Source organism: Indicator indicator, chromosome 29, assembly GCF_027791375.1.
Source record: "Indicator indicator isolate 239-I01 chromosome 29, UM_Iind_1.1, whole genome shotgun sequence".
Taxonomy (NCBI): domain Eukaryota; kingdom Metazoa; phylum Chordata; class Aves; order Piciformes; family Indicatoridae; genus Indicator; species Indicator indicator.
The window spans coordinates 2,169,649-2,186,659 of NC_072038.1; the positions used below are offsets into that span (position 1 = coordinate 2,169,649).

A 17,011-nucleotide genomic window follows, 5' to 3' on the forward strand; every position below is an offset into this window, starting at 1 on the left:
AAGCAGTATTTACTTGGAAAATGGTTTGTCTGGAGGACAAGGCTGGGAAACTGCTTTACTCCCAAGTCAGTTGTGCTGCTGTTGGAGTACATCCATGGGCAAGGCTGGAAAGGAAGGAAATCTCAGTGAGGCTGGAGGTTGGAAGGGTCTGTGGGAAGGCAGCACCGTGCCAGCAGCCATGGAGACAGTGAGCTGCCAGTCCTGGGTGTGTGCAGGACATCAGCAGCTGCAAGGCTGCAGCTCTGAGCAGGGGGAGATGTTCCCCTGCTGCCCCTGCAGCAGAGCCAGTGCTTTGGCAGCAGCCCTAGCACCTGGGACAGTCAAAGCTGTTGGGAGCACAGAGATCAACAGTGTTGGGTTTTTTCCTTCTCAGCTGAGAGCTCACAGGATCAGAGGATGTTAGAGGTTGGAAGGAACCTCTGGAGATCTTTAAGTCCACCCCCTCTGCCAGAGTAGGACCAGAGAATCCAGTACAGGTCACAAAGGAACACATCCAGACAGGGCTGGAAAGGCTCCAGAGAAGGAGACTCCACAACCTCTCTGGGCAGCCTGCTCCAGTGCTCTGGGACCCTCACAGTGAAGAAGTTCCTCCTCATGGTGAGGTGGAACCTCCTGTGCTGGAGTTTCTATCCGTTGCTCCTTGTCCTGTTCCAGGATCCCCAGCCCTCAGGTATTGCTATACATTTATTAGAGACCCCACCTGGAGTACTGTGTCCAGTTCTGGAGCCTCTATTACAAGAGGGATATGGACATGTTGGAAGGTGTCCAGAGAAGGGCCATGAGGATGGTCAGAGGCCTGGAGCTGCTCTCCTGTGAGGACAGACTGAGAGAGTTGGGGCTGTTCAGTCTGGAGAAGAGAAGGCTCTGAGGTGACCTTCTTGTGGCCTTCCAGTATCTGAAGAGGGCTACAAGAAAGCTGGGGAGGGACTTTTTAGGCTATCAGGTAGTGATAGGACTGGGGGGAATGGAATAAAGCTGGAAGTGGGGAGATCCAGGCTGGATGTGAGGAAGAAGTTCTTCCTCATGAGAGTGCTGAGACCCTGGAATAGGTTGCCCAGGGAGGTGGTTGAGGCCAGGCTGGATGAGGCTCTGGCCAGGCTGATGTAGTGTGAGGTGTCCCTGCCCATGGCAGGGGGAGTGGAACTGGATAATCCTTGTGGTTCCTTCCAACCCTGACTGATTCTATGATTCTATTAGCCTTAGCTTTGCTTTGGGATGCCCTGGAGGAGATCAGATTGTTTCCTCTTCAGGAGATAACCTTGGATGTTCTGCTCCGTTTCCAGATGGAAGCAAATAACCCAATCCAGCAGCTCCTCACATCCCTTCCACCTCTTTTTCTCTCTTTGTTGATGTGTTTTAGTTGTGCAAGGGTAAGGTGAGAAGGTTGCAGAGCTGGATGCAGACCTTCTGGTCATCCTTTCTGCTGTTTGCTGCCACAAACTCCTTTTCCTGTGGTTCTGTTTCCTTTTTTCTGCTTATACTGGAGTAAAGAAGTGGAGCTCAAACAGGGTTCTGGTGTGGTGACAGCACCTGGCCAGAGTGAGGTCACCTTGGCACAATGACAGAGAGCAGCATAACACAGGGCATGACCCTGGTTAGATTCCCTCAGAACATAAGGCAATGCTTGCCTCACCACTGCAGCTCAGCCAAAGCCAAGACCATCCCATGCTCAGATCCAGTCTGCACTTAGGTTTGTTTAGCTCTGCACTGGTCTTACACTACCAGTGGGAATTGGAAGGCCTAAGTCAAGAACCTTTGTAGTTTCAGGTCTGGTTTTAAGGATTAACCTAGCATCAAGAAGTGATAGGAGCCAAAATTAGGTTTGATTTCTTCTAAATCATACCAAGAGCAACTGGAGGGAGTCCAGAGGAGTCTGTAAAGCTGCTGAGGGGCCTGGAGCAGCTCTGTGAGGAGCAAAGGCTGAGAGCCCTGGGGCTGAGAGCCTGCAGAAGAGCAGCCCCAGAGGGCATCTGAGCAATGCTCAGCAAGAGCTAAAGGAGCTGTGGGGGGCAAGAGGCTGGGGCCAGACTCTGCTCAGTGGTGCCCAGGGACAGCACAAGGGGCAAGGGGCACAAACTGGAACCCAAGGAGGTTCCATCTGAAGATGGGGACATAATTTTTTGTTGTGGGGGTGCTGAAGGCCTGGAGCAGGCTTCCCAGAGAGGTTGTGGAGTCTGCTTCTCTGGAGAGCTTCCTTAATGACCTTGAAGATCTTTTCCACCCATAGTGATTCTGTGTGACTTTGTAGTTAGTTGTGTTGGTTTCACTGTGTGGCCCCTTCAAAGCCAGAGGCTCTGCCAAGCTGTATGAACATTTCTGGTGGAAAGAGAAAGTTCCTGACACTGCCTTACCCTTGAGAGAGGGGAAGTGCTTCAGGTGTGGATAAATCAACATCACGAGGGTGATGAATGGTGCAGATCCCCTGAGCCAGTCTGAGTGGAGCTGCTGCTGCTGAAACAGGACCTGTGCTGCCCGTTGGGAGGTCCCAGCAGTGCCTCCACTCGTAGGGGAGGCTTCCAGAGAGGCTGTGAGGGGGCCCAGCTTTCATATTGCTGAGTAAACAAGTTCACGTGATTCCAAATGTGGAAACCTCTGACTTCACCTTCCTCTTGGATTTTCCCAGAGCTGGCCAGGGCCCAGGGAGAAACCCAGGGAGCGTTGGAGTGTTTTTATCTCTTTGGCTTTGATCACACCTCCACACAAGGCTGGCCATCTGACTGCATGGCCTTGGTGGTCTGCCTCTGAGTAAGGAAGGTTGACTCTGTTCTGCTGACATTTCACCCTCACTGATGGTTGTGTTCTGTCTCAGCTCCATCTGTCACTAATAAGCATCCAGGTGTTGTTAAGTGGTAGTAGATGCTAAGGAGCAGACATTGCACTGGTGAGCAGGTGCTCAGAATATTGTTTACTATGAGAGTGGTGGAACACTGGGACAGGTTGCTCAGGGAGGTGGTTGAGGCTCCTTCCCTGGAGATATTCAAAGTGAGGCTGGACAGGGTCCTGGTTGGGGATGTCCCTGCTGACTGCAGGGAGGTCAGACTGGAGGTCCCTTCTGGCCTGGCCTATTCTCTGATGCTATAACCCCAGTGCTTGGTTGGGATGTCACCCAGGGGCCAGCTGTGGCTGGGGACTGCTGGCTGAGGCCCCAGCACGTCACTGTGCCAGTGCCTGCCCCCGGCTGGCTGTGCAGCGCTGCCTGCGCGGGAAGCTTCCGGACAAGGGCAAGTGTTGAGTGCTACACCTGGGCCACAACAGCCCTGGGAACCTTCCAGCCTTGGGGCAGAGTGGCTGGAGAACTGCTCAGGGGAGAAGGACCTGGGGGTGTTGATTGATGGCCTGCTGAAGATGAGCCAGGGTGTGCCCAGGTGGCCAAGAAGGCCACCAGCAGCCTGATCTGCATGAGGAATAGTGTGGCCAGCAGGACCAGGGCAGGGATTGTCCCTCTGGACTGGGCACTGGTGAGACCTCCCCTCAAATCCTGGATTCAATTTTGGGCCTCTCACTCCAGAAGGACATTGAGGAGCTGGAGCAGATCCAGAGAAGGGCAACAGAGCTGGGGAAGGGTCTGGAGAACAGGGCTGGGGAGGAGCAGCTGAGCGAGCTGGGGGTGTTTGGTGTGGAGAAGAGGAGGCTGAGGGAGACCTCATTGCTCTCTACAGCCCCTGAGAGGAGGCTGGAGCCAGGTGGGGGTTGGGCTCTTCTCACACACACCAAGTAACAGGACAAGAGGAAATGGCCTCAAGTTGTGCCAGGGGAGGTTCAGGCTGGATCTGAGGAACAATTCCTTCCCAGCAAGGGTTCTCAGGCAGTGTCCCAGGCTGCCCAGGGAGGTGGTGGAGTCCCCATCCCTGGAGGGATTTCCAAGCTGTGTGGCTGTGGTGCTGAGGGCTGTGGTGCAGTGGCAGTGGTGGCTTTGTGAGCTCTGGATGTGGGGCTGGACTGGATGATCTCAAAAGGCTCCTCCAGCCTCAACAGTTCTATAGTTCTGAGACTGGCAAAGTCCAAGCAGGAGGGAAGGGTTGTGTGTCCTCATGCTGGTGCTGTGTCTGTAAGTGCAGTCCTTGCTGCCATCCTGGACAAAGAAGACCTTTTTTGCACACCTGTAGGTAACATCAGTAAAACTTTTCTTGTGCTGAGGAGTGCTGGGCAGGCTCAGGGAAGGAGTGAGTCAGGATCTGGGGGCACCAGGCCATTGCCTGAGCTTGGGAAGGACCCTGCAGTTCCAGGTCAATGCTTTTCAGGAGGATAAATTATGTGTAATAAACATGGGAAAAATTGTCTTTCTGGGAAAAGGATGAATGACTGTTTGGGGAATGCTGGTGTTTGAAGGGGAAGCCTTGAGCTGGGAGGCCACTTTGTCAGGCAGGACCATCAGAGGGGCTTTGGGACCTTTGCCATTTACTTTTCAATTCTTCAATTATTTTTCCCCAGAAGACCAGAGAATCAGAGGCAGCTGCTGAAGGGAGGGTTCCCCCAGGCAGCCCAGCTCTCAGCACCAGCAGTGGTGTTTCTCCATGTCCTGATGATGCTTGAGAGGGGCAGCCCAGCCATTGCTTACCTCCTTGCAGTGTGTTCCTCAGGGTTTTGTTTGTACCTTGTGGTCCTGCAGCCTAGACCCTCCTGTGCCAGCTTCTCTGGGGTAACACACCCAAGGAAGACCCCCTGGGAGTGCTGCACTTCGGTTCTCCATGGCAGCGTGGGGCTGGTGAGAGGAGCGCTGGTGGGAGGGAAGATGCTTGGGGCCCTGGTGTGGGGGTGGCCTGTGGCTGCTGGTGGCCCTGGAAGCTGCTGGTGGTACTTCAGGTGTCACAGGAGGTGCTTTGGACACCTCACTTTGGTGTCTGCCTGGGAGTGAGCTGATGGAGAAACTTGGGGTGAGAGCTGCCTCTGTTCCCCACCCCTGTGCCCCTAGCAGGAGCTGTTGGTGGCTGCTGCTGTGAAACATTGGTTCTGTTGTTTGCCTTTTCCTCACCAGGTGTCTTTCTTTCCTTTCTTTGTTTTGTTTCTGGTTTTTATTTCTGTTTTATCTCCAGATGCTCTCAATATTTTGTTGCTGACAAAAAGTTTCCTTTATGTTCCGTTGTCTCCCAGGTAAACGCAAAGCGCTGAAGTTAAATTTTGCAAACCCACCTTTCAAGTCCACAGCAAGATTTACTCTAAACACCTCTGGAGTTCCTTTCCAAAACCCACACATGTGAGTATGAAGCCAAAGGCACAACTAGTGGAACGACTTTGAAAGTGTTTAGCCAGCACAGAGTGTGACTGAAATTGCAGTTGGATGACTTCAGTTATCTGTAGCTTGTTCCAATCTGCCACAGTCTGAGGCACTGCAGAAGGTATTTTGAGTTTTGAGTTTGGTTTTGAAATTGTTCTGTTTTCCTCCACACTTTAAAAAAAAAGGTTCAATTTGGGGTCTTTGTTTTGCACTGGAGCTCTGCCTTCCAGAAGTGATTGAACTGAGATCAGTTGTAGCTTGCAAGCCTGTGATTGATTTCAAGACCTCCTCACTGTCAACGTTCCTGTCCCTCTATTCAGTGCTCCTTACTTTTTGTTGGATGAGTTGTTGTTCCTGTGTCACTCTGTGTAACTGACAGCTGTGGTTTCAGCACTAAAATGAAGAAGGTTTGGGGTTTATCACTCTGCCAATGTGTTGGTGCCAGGGAGTCAGGCAGCTCCAGGATACCCCTGGCCACTCTGAGTGCAGCTGTGGCACAGAGCTGGTCCTGATGCTAGGGAGGAACATCCCAAAGAATATCAGCTTTGTATCCTCAGATCCACCAATCTAGAAGGATGAGTGCTGCACCCACAGCCTGGACCTGTTGCAGAGTGCAGCTAGAGCACAAAAACATCCCAAATTTTTCCTCTCAGCAGGTCTCAAAGAGTTTTGTCAGTGGCAAGTCTCAGAAACTTCTTGTGCTGCCAGGGCTCTCTGGGGTGTCCCTTCTTCCAGGCTGCTTCTGCTTGACTCTGCATGTTGCTGCCTCTCTCCTTCAGCTCAGTGCCTTCTGCTTACCCAGGCAGTCCCCACTGGGGTCTGTCCCTGTTTCTGGTAGCTTTTTTATGCTGGGGATTTTCCAGGCAGCCTTTATATTGAGTTAGAAGAGGTTTCTGATGAGTTATCAATGATTAGTTACAACATCTAGAGATGTGACAGAGTACTTAGCTGATGCTTCCTACCATCCCAAGTGACCTCTCCAGCAAGTCTTCCTCTCTCCTTCTCTCTCTTTTCCTCTCCCAAACATCCTGTCTGTGCTGGTTGTAGAGCTGCTGTTTCTATCTTCACTTCTTATGTCTCCTCACAGCATCAAACCTTTGTCACAACACTCTGTAAAACCCCATCTGGGGCCCTTTCCTCTCTCCAACCTCCCCAGTCCATCAAGCACAGGACTTGGCTCAGCTGTGTCATCAGCCATCTGTAGGGGGTTGACTTTTCTGTGCTTCTCTCCATGGATTTCTGTCTTGGGGTCACTGGAGGGCACAGTGGCTCTGGTCCAGCACAGCAGAGTTTGCTTTATTCATTGGTGACATCTTAAGTGTCATGTTTGTGCAAGTGACTCTCAGCATAGCCAGCAAGGTGCTGCTCTGTCACTGTGGGAGTTGCAGTTGTTAGCAGAGGTTGGATCCTGGGCTGATTAATGGTTGAACTGGTTCTGAGGGCTTGGCTGTGATGTGAGGAGTGGTGGTGCTGTGTCTGTGCTTCAGCTTCCTTGGGAGGCTGCAAGCTGCAGTAAGCAGTGGAAGGAGGTGGATGCTGTTAGCTGATCACTGTCCCTCTGCTGGGGCTGGCAGCCTGGGTGCAGCTAACCCATCCTGGTGTCCTTGCTGCTGTCTGTGGGTGCTGTGCCTCTAAGGCAAGGTTCACATCTCCTGGTTGCACCTTTCTCAAGTGTTTGTCTTGCAGCTGCTGCATCTCCTGCCTGCCTCCCAGAGAGGCTGCACTGTTTTTAACTCTGTTGTCTAGAAACCTTCGTAGACTTCAGGTTTGACTTGGATATTGCAGACCTCCTGACCCAGCTGTGTTCCCCATGCAAGATGTGTTTCTGCTTGCTGAGTCTCTTCTCTTCCCTGGCTGGCTGGAACCCAGTGGCCTTGGTGCCCTCCCAGGATGATTGCTGGCTTGGCACTGCTGAGGAGTCCCCTGGGCAGACCCTGTTGGTCCCGAAGGGTGGATCTGAAGATAGAGAGAGGTCCATTTCTCACATGAAATCTGGGTTCTGTGACTTGGACTCACTGATCCAGGGGTGTGCTCTTGCTCCTGCCTCCAGGAAGGCAGCAGGTCCTGGCATCAAACACCTGTTGCCTGCACCCAGCTCTGGCTGCAGCACAGCAGGAGCAGCCAGCAGTGACCTGCAGCTGCCATGGGGTGGAAATTGCTCCTTAGCTGTGTTGTGCTTGATGAGCAGGTGTGGGGCAGGGCACTGCTCAGGCTGCCCAGGTCAGACAGAAAGCAGGGCTCCTCATGCCCACATGGGTGTGAGGAGGGAGGAAACATCTGTGAAACTGCCCCAGTGGGGCAGAGGCTGCCAGGAGGGCAGGTATGGTCCTGCCAGAGCTGCCCTGGGGGTCTCAGGATGTTGGTTGGAGCTGTGCTCCTCCTCAGGGCTGAGGATCCATACCTGGTAGGATGGGTGCAGACCCCACATACCCTGGCAGGCTGTGAGCTGGGGTTTCCTCTTAGGGTTTGCTTCTCAGGAATGAGATCTCAGGAATGTTAGAAAAGAAACTGGAGAGTGTGGAGGGAACCATTTTCAGAACCACCATAGTCCAGGGCTGAAGTTTAGCTCCAGTGGGCTGAGTTGATGCTGGTGTGGGCTGGAGAGGACTCTCTGGTTTGCAGAGGGAGGTTTGCAGGTGATCTGTGGGTGGTCCCTGACTCCAGCCCCTCCAGCCCCCTGCTGTCAGTGGCCTGTTCTCAGCAGGAGCTGTTTCAAAGGCCATGGAATCTCAGCTGCCAAGTGTGGTGTTCTTTAGACTATGACCAGTGCTTCCCAGCTGCCTGACATCCCCTCTGTGTCCCAGTGAGCATCATGCCCACTGTGCTCCTGCCAGGGGGCTGTGCCCAGAGCTTCGCTGCCCTCATGGCCAGAGGCTGTTTGTTGAAATATCTGCTGAAGAGAAGAAGTTGGGACATGGCCTCTCAAAATGTTTTCCTGCCCCCTCATTGTCTCATCTTTCCCATCTGCCATGGTTTCAGCCATGTCTCAAGGTTTGGGTCTCAGGTTGGGTCTCATCCCTCCAGTGTGAGTGTGCTGCCATGGGGGTGCAGGGACTGCAGGGGGTGGGTGCCAGGGCAGGACACAGCAGCACCTAGGAACAGAGACCACATGCAGGAGCAGGAGCTGGTGCTTGGTTGGGACCCCTGAGCTTTGTCTGCAGGAGCCATGGCAGAGGCTGGAAGGCAGCAGCCATGGTTAGAGTGAGCTCTTAACCTGCTGGTAAGTGTGAGCATTCCTCAGTTACCTGTGTGTGAGCTCTGCAGAGCCACTTGCAGCTGGTTGCCTTTGCTGGAGGGAAGCTCAGGTAGCACTCACCCAGCAGTGATGTGGGGAGCACCCACAGCAGCTGGCTCTGGTGTGCTGCCCAGTGCTGGCATCCCCTGAGCCAAGCTGTTTGGCTGTAGATCATAGGATAGGATCAGAGGATGTTAGGGGTTGGAAGGGACCTCTGAACACCACCAAGTCGAATCCCCCTGCCAGAGCCAGGACCACAGAATCCAGCACAGGACACTCAGGAATGCATCCAGACAGGGCTGGAAAGTTTCCAGAGAAGGAGACCCCACAGCCTTTCTGGGCAGCCTGTTCCAGTGCTCTGGGACCCTCACAGTGAAGAAGTTCCTGCTCATGTTGAGTGCTGTAGTTTGTATCCATGAGCCTCCAGGTGTTCTGGAAAGCCTTGTGCCGAGCAAGGGCTCTGCAGGGTTTGCATCCACTGCTGAGGAATGAGCACCCCCAAGGAGGTGTGGGGATGTCTGGCTCAGCCTTGCTGCTCGAGGACCCTGCCTGTTGGCTCTGGCTCTGGCCTGTGAGGGGTGCCACCTCTCCACAACCTGAACACAGAGCATTTGCAATCTCACCTGGAAAGGTGACTAAAAGAAATGTTCTCTTTTCATGCTGACAAAGCCAACTTCTGTCTGGTGGCCTCTTGGACTCCTCAGTCTCCCCACTGACAGTCATGGATGCTTTGTGACTTCTGAACCTTCCAGAGGTGGCCCATGGCAACCCTTTTCTCCTTCTGACCCCTGGGAGAGTCACACACTTTCCAGATGGATGTCCCAGGAGTGTGACAAGGGTTTGTTTAGGAGACTTTTGAGGTTGGATCCCTGAAATGCAGATGGAGGTCCAGTTGCTCCTCAGACTGCTGCTGCTTTTTTGTCTGTGTAGGGCTGTGATCATTCCTGGAAGGGACTTTCCTGGTGGCCCAAAGTCTCTTTGAAATGTCTGCTTCCTTTTAATCTCCACTTATGCTTTTCCAGACCTTTGTGGGTTGTGGTTTCACATTCTCTAGCTGCATGACCTACAGCTGGCCAAGTTCATTAGGACATAACCTGTGTGAGTTACCACCAGTGGTCTGCACAATACCAGAACCAGGAGTGGAGCATCCTGAAGGGGCAGTGCTGAGGGGAACTTTCCTGTACATATGTCTCTTTCTGTCCCCATTTCTATCAGAGTCATTTCATAGCTTTGTTGGTGCTGATTTCCATCTTCTTTTTGCTGCATGAGACCTTCCTGTGGCAGGCTGTGATGCCTGCAGCCTTGCAGAGAGCTTTCAGTGGGACTTCTTTGTGTGACTGTTCTGCAGCATCTCCTGAAGGATGCAAAGCTTCATCTGGATGTGGTCACTTGCTCTTGCTTGGATTTCAGTAAGCACAGGTGGCAACAGCCCCATGTAGCATTCCAGCCTTGGGGCAGAGTGGCTGGAGAACTGCTTGGGAGAGAGGGACCTGGGGGTGTTGATTGATGGCCTGCTGAAGATGAGCCAGGGTGTGCCCAGGTGGCCAAGAAGGCCACCAGCAGCCTGATCTGCATGAGGAATAGTGTGGCCAGCAGGACCAGGGCAGGGATTGTCCCTCTGGACTGGGCACTGGTGAGACCTCCCCTCAAATCCTGGATTCAGTTTTGGGCCTCTCACTCCAGAAGGACATTGAGGAGCTGGAGCAGATCCAGAGAAGGGCAACAGAGCTGGGGAAGGGTCTGGAGAACAGGGCTGGGGAGGAGCAGCTGAGCGAGCTGGGGGTGTTTGGTGTGGAGAAGAGGAGGCTGAGGGAGACCTCATTGCTCTCTACAGCTCCTGAGAGGAGGCTGGAGCCAGGTGGGGGTTGGGCTCTTCTCACACACACCAAGTAACAGGACAAGAGGAAATGGCCTCAAGTTGTGCCAGGGGAGGTTCAGGCTGGATCTGAGGAACAATTCCTTCCCAGCAAGGGTTCTCAGGCAGTGTCCCAGGCTGCCCAGGGAGGTGGTGGAGTCCCCATCCCTGGAGGGGTTTCCAAGCTGTGTGGCTGTGGTGCTGAGGGCTGTGGTGCAGTGGCAGTGGCTCAGCAGTAGTGGTGGCTTTGTGAGCTCTGGATGTGGGGCTGGACTGGAGGATCTCAAAGGTCTCTTCCAGTCTCAACAGTTGTGTGGTTCTATGCCATGGATACCTCCAAGGACCCAGCAAATACCTTCAGATGTTTGAAGGAGTCAGTGGCAAGCAGCCTTGCACCTGCAGTGCAGACCTCACCTCCTGTGCCACAGCAATGTTCCTTACTCCTGTTGGTCAGGAGCTTCCTTCACAAGTGCAGGAGTTTTGTCTTGGATTTAACCTTCCTGTTTCTCCCAGCAGTTTACAAGTTCCTTTGGCCACTGATCTTCATGACTTAGTTCTTCCAGGCTGGTACTCATCTTGCTCTGCTGAGGAACTTTTTGTATCTGCTGCTTCCAAAATAGGTTTCCCTAGCAACTTCCATGACCCTTGGAGCATCACTGCCCTTGCAGGACTGTTCTTTCTGCAAGAGTTTTGGTATCTCATCTCTCTGATTCTGAGTTTAGGTCTTCCATGCCTGGGACCAAACTTTGGAGCTTGTATATCTCCATGAAGCTAACTCACATTGATTTTCAAAGGTGCTGAGCACCTGGCTTCCTGCCACATTGCTGGGACTTGGGATCCTCAGAACTTCTGAGAACCTTTGGGTGCCCTTGGGGCTGTGAATCAAGCACAACCCCATGTTCTGGACTGACTTGCCTGCCCTGGGTTCTGAGTGCTTCACACCTGCCAAGTAATTTAGCTGTGCAAACCTCAATGGTTGCACCAAGCACTGCATTCCATGATGTGCAGGTGGGGAGCTGGGGGGTGCTGTCATTTGGAAGGGGTCAGGCCAGAAGCTTGTGCCAGGGTAGAGAGCCCAGGAGGCATCTCCTGGCAGCCTGTGGGGGCACTGTGTGAGCTGTGGGTGAGCTGTGCCATGGCTGGGGCAGTCAGGAGCACACAGCCATGGGCTTGTCCTTGCAGCCCCCACCCTCAGGCTGTGGTGTGTGACAGTCCCCTGGGGAAGAGCAGCTGAAGGCTGGGAGGCTGTAAGAAGTTGGTGACAGTGGCAGTTACCTTCCAGAGCACCAAGAGCTGGCCTGCCTTACCCAGACAGGGACAGCAGCCTGGGTGGTGGGAGTGGAGGAGGAGCCTGTGGTGGCTGTGGAGGTTATCTGGAGGCCCCTGCTCCCGTGGGGCTGCAGTCAGTGGGAGCCCTGGCACAGGTGTCTGAGGCACACCAAGGTGTGCAGCATGTCCTGCCTCTGGGCTCATGCTGCCCCTCAGATCTGTTTCCACCAACACATTGGGTGAGGGCAGGTGGGATGGAGGCAGAGCTGCCATCAGGTGTTGCCTGTGAAGGTGTTTCAGTGCTGCTGTCCGTGGGTTTCCTCCTCCAAGGTGGTGTCTGAGGAGACAGCAGCAGGTTTGAGTTGACTGCTGTGCTTTTCCTGATGAGTTGCTGGTGGGGAGGGAGGTGAAGTTTTCTGGTTCCATGGATGTTGGAACATGCTCAGGTAGAGCAATGAGATGGAAGTGTTAATGATCAGACTGAAGCTTCATTTGCCATCAGAACTGCTGTGTGTTGGGGCAGAGAGAGGCTGCTGCACAGATGAGCAAGGCTGGGCAGTGCCTCCTTGGGCAGAAGTGTCCTGTAGACTCCCCTGGCCCTCAGGGGGCTGTGCTGCCTGCCCTGTAGCTGGTGGCATGGCTCTGTGGGTCATCTCTGCCTGACCACAGCCTTCCCTGAAACACAAGGGGCAGCAGCACCCTGACTCCATCCCTGCTCATGCAAAAGCCAAGTGCCTGCAAGCCTGCTCAGGACCAAGCTCCTGCTTTGGAGTTGCTGTCACACTCCAGAGCCTAGAAGAGAGCCAGGAGGTGACTGTGTTGCTTAGCCAGCTTGGCTTGGCAGAGCCCAGGTTTATAAACCTGAGTGTGAGGTCAACCCTTCAGAACACTTTGTGTGGTCTGCCCAGGAAGGCAATTGGAGAAGCATCTCCTGTGCTGCCCATGGGAGAACTGGGATTTTCTCCAGGCCTTCTGCTGGGACTGAAGATGGGGGCATGGTGCTGCTTTTGTGTGAGAGCAGACTGTGAAGGCTTCCAGGGTGGTTTGAATTCATTCTGCTGCCTGTGCCCCAGTGGTTGGGAGGCAGCTCTGGGTCTGGAGCTTGAGCTGCAGGGCTGTGGCTGCAGCATCCAGCAGACCCTGGGGACTCCTGAGCCACAGCCCTCTGCACACATCAGGAGGGACACATCTGGTGCTGGCATGGCTGAGTAATTCCCACGAAGATGTCATACTGCAGAGAAGTGAAAGTAGGTCAGACAGCCTCCGAGTCAGCATCAGCTCCTCTGCTCCCTCCGTGCTGTGCTGGTGACAAAGCTGCATTTGCTCTCCTTTGCTCTTGATTTCTGCCATCCCCCAGCATGGGCAGCAGGGTTGTACATGCTTGGATGCAAACTGGTTGTAAATCTTGGTGTGTGGGGATTTTAAAAGCGTTCAGGACACCAAAATGCCCAAATCTTCTCTGGAGGATTAGGAGGTGGCAGAGCACAGCTCCAGCCCTGTTGGAATCCTGGTGTGTTCTCAGAGTACTTCAGGGCTGCTCTCTGTGCTGTGCTGTTGTGTCTGCTCAGGTCTGAGGCCACTCTGGAACTCCTGTGCCATGCTTTCTAGAGAAGGCACTGTGCCCTGCCACATCTCAGCCTCACCTGGGCTGCTTCTCTGTGTTCAACAGGAGCTTCTTGGGAGCACAGGTGAGGTTCAGAATTCCAGCTGGGAACTGGGAGTTGCCAGGGTCTCTCCCTCCTTCCAGCCAGTCTTTGGCACTTGAGCTTTTTTGATCACCAGCACCCTGTGCTACCTGTGTGCCACCTGTGTGCCCATGCCCCAGGGATCTGTTGAGCTGTGCACATTGCTGCTGTCCTGCTGAGAGGGGAGGTTGGACACCCCCATGTTTGAGCTCACCACTTGGTGAGGATGCTCTGAGGTCTATCAGACAGTGCTGCTAGCAGGGAAAATGTGTTCAGAGAGTAGGAGATGCTCATCTTTAACATCTGAGAGCATGGACTTCCCTCTTGGCCTTTCTGCTTTAGCTTCTTTTCTTCTACACACATCAATGTGGCTTTCTGAGCTGAGGATTGATCCAAGGCCAGCAGGGCCATGAGGTGTCCCACCCTGTGTGCCTCAGTGACCAGTGTCCTGGAACACAGAATCTATCAGAATGATTGCTGTTGGAAGAGACCTGAAAGCTCATCCAGTTCCAACCCCCTGCCATGGCCAGGGACACCTCCCACCAGCCCAAGTTGCCCAGGTTGCTCAAGGCCTCATCCAGCCTGGCTTTAAACACTTCTAGGATTGATGCCTCCACAGCTTCTCTGGACAACCTCTTCCTTTGCCAGGGGGAGGAATTTCTTCTTCATGTCTAATCTCAATCCAGCTTCTTAAAGTTTGAAGCCATTGTCCCTCATCCTGTCACTCCATGTCTTTGTCACATGTCCCTCCCCAGCTTTCCTGGAGCCCCTTCAGGTACTGGAAAGCTGCTCTAAGGTCTCCCTGGAGCCTTGTCTTCTCCAGGCTGAGCAGCTCCAACTCTCCCAGCCTGTCCCCTAGGGATGCTCCAACTCTTGGATCAACATCACAGGATGGAGTCCTGAGGCTGAAGAGAGCTCAGAGCTCCATGGAATCCCAGAATGGCAGGGGCTGGAAGGGACCTTCCCTCCTTGGGCAAATACTTAACTGCTGGCTTAGTATGGAGACCCTGTGGTGTTTTGAGAGGAAAGGCTGGAGCAGATGATTGTGTGTCACATCTCTGACCTGTGTGTGTGCACACCTGGGTTTGGTCTCTGCCCATGGGTTTGGTAAATATGTTGTTAATTATTGACAAGTACCAGAGGAGGCCATGGCTTACACACTGGGGCCTGTGTGCAGGAGTGGTCCCTGCTCTGCTGTCCAGAGGGGCTGCTGGGTTCTGACCCCAAGGGGCTCTCACTGCTGGACCCCAGTCCCTCTCAGATGGTCAGGCACAGGCATTTACTTTTTCCCTGGCTATGAGACATTCATAAGTGTCAGAAGGGATTTTGTGTATGGACTAGCACTGCTCACATCTCTCCTTTGAGTTGGATTGGAGCCCAGCCCTGTGTTTCCAGATGTGGACCTTGCAAACCACATGCCTGCAGGGAACCCCAGTAAGGAGCTGCCCTCACTGGCTGGAGGGGTGAACCTGTGATCACACCAGCACAGGAGTGCATCCTCCAGCTCCTCAGATGTTACTCACCACCTCAGGGGGAATTACCTTGCATTATGCCCCGGCTGCAGAGAAGTGAGACAACTCTTCTGCCTTGTGGGTTCAGGCTGAAGGAACCAATCATCCCTTTTGTCTTCTGCACACATCGAGAAATGGAGAATAAAAAGAAGAGAGGTTTGGAGAGTGCTCCAACCCCACAGGTCATCATCAACAACTTCTTTTTTCATCCCTTGAGGGCATCTGGAGTGACCCCAGGAGAACACAAACTGATGGTGGCAAGGACACTGTGGTGGGTTGGGTGGGTGTGATGGAGGGTGGGAGGTGGACCCCAGGGCTGAACTGGTGTTGACATTCTGCTTGTTTAAGGACCTGACCTCTGAAAGGATTCAGATTGATGAGGTTTGTGGTATGTTGTGGTGGTGAAAACTACATTGTGAGAGTCATGTGGGGGTTGTCACCTCCCATGGTGAAGGTCCCAGGATTCTGGGAGACCCCAGGAGAGTGTCCAAGCCAGCCTGCAGTGGATTATGGTAACCCTGAATGATCTTCTCTTGGAGCCTGCTGTAATTCTCTCTGTGGAGAAGTACACTGGTGGAAATCTGGATGAGCAGTTGGTCCTTCATGGCCAACCTGATGCCTTTGCAGAGACAGGTGTGGGGCAGTTGAAAGAGATTGTTGCAGCTGTCTCTTGCTACTGCAGCACGAAGGTGGTTGCTGGGGTTTGGTTTGTCTCTGATCTTCTAGGTGGGTATTTTGTACCAGTGGAGATGGGAAAGGTGATTCTCTGGGACTATTGGCCTAATTCCTCAGAGCATCCTTCATTCTCTGTGAGCAGCTTTACAGAGCTTCCAGAAAATCTCCTGGTGGCTCCCGAGAGTCAGCAGAGAAAGCCATGTCCCCTGCAGCTGTCTCGGAGCAGACCGACCCTCAAAATCTCACCATGCTGCTGGACCATGGAGCAGGGGGGCCTGCAGCAGGCTCTTGGAATCTTACTGCTTAGACAAGGGGCACTTCAAAAATGCAGGACACCATTGCTCTGCTTGCTCTCCTGGTCACCACACCTGAGAGCTGCATCACTCTGGAGCAGCAGCCTCTGCCTTGCTGTTGGGTGACTTCATCTCCCATCTGTCCTTGTCTGCCATAGAAAGAAAGATACTGCCAGGTCCATTACTGGCACTGAATTTCAGATTATTTCAGGCTGTGAGGCAGCCCCCAGTTTTATCCTTACCCCAAACAGACAATAAATCCCACAGGAGAAGTTGGAGAGCTTTTAACTTTCAGGCCCAGGGCTGGAATGTTCTGCTGCACAGAGCTCAGAAGGGAGGCTTGTTGGAGTCAGTGAAACAAAAACCCTGCAGTGTTCATTATCTGCCTCTCTCAAGTGTTCCCAGCAAGGAGCTGAGCAGAACCCTCAGTTCTCATTGCTGACCCTTTGTAGACAGCTGCACTGCTCCTTTGGACAAGGACCTGAGTGCTTGTTTCACTGTGTCCTCCACAGAGTGCGTAGCAGGAGCTTGTCTTGGCAGAACTCCCCAAACCCTTCTGAGATATTGGGTCCTCAGATTGGGAAAGGACATTTCTAAACCTTGAGAATCTCAGAGATCCAGAAGGTGATTTTTATTCTTAGAGAAGTGTCCCAATGTGGAGTGGTCACTCCCCTTTGTTTGTCTGCCGTCGTGGGGCTCTGGGGGCAATAAGAAAGGACACAGATGTTGGAGTCATGCACATTTATTCACGGGGACAGGGGGTAAGAGGAGTGAGAAGCCCACCTGGCAGAGACCACCAGTCCTAGATGGGTGGATTCAGGATAGAAGCTAGATTTTGTGTTTAAAAAAAAAATAAATAAAGAAAACAGTTAAATTGCTTTGTGAAGTTCTGCTTTGGAGCCCCAGAGACAAGCAGAGCAGGGAGGGTCTCTGCCTGCAGGGAGCAGCTGGCACTGGGCTGCAGGTGTGGGGCTGGGGAGCTGGCTGGGATTATTCATGTTTCTAATCATAGCAAGAGGATTGGAAATGAGAATTGCCCTTGCTTTAAGACAGCATTGCTTATGATTTCATGTGTCAGAGTGCCCTGCAAACCATCAGCCTCTGCCTTGCTCCCAGGGAGGGAAGGTTGCTTAGGGGACGTTTGGCAGAGAACTCCCTGGCTGAAGAGCTGTGGTAAGGGCTGAGGAGCTGAGGATTGTGTTCTCTACTGTTGTGCCACATGCTGACAGCACCTTGTTTTACCTCTCCTGGCTGAAGTGACACCTGAAGTGTA

General features: G+C 53.2%; 1 protein-coding gene across 1 annotated transcript in view; it reads left to right on the forward strand.

The window, feature by feature from the left end:
* The window catches only part of MAP2K4 (mitogen-activated protein kinase kinase 4), an 89,805-nt gene that overhangs the window by 24,974 nt on the left and 47,820 nt on the right, over positions 1 to 17,011 (forward strand). The window contains exon 2 of the mRNA XM_054393723.1: positions 5,092 to 5,194. Coding sequence (XP_054249698.1) covers positions 5,092 to 5,194 — 103 coding nt within the window. The remainder of the gene's footprint in view (positions 1 to 5,091; positions 5,195 to 17,011) is intronic.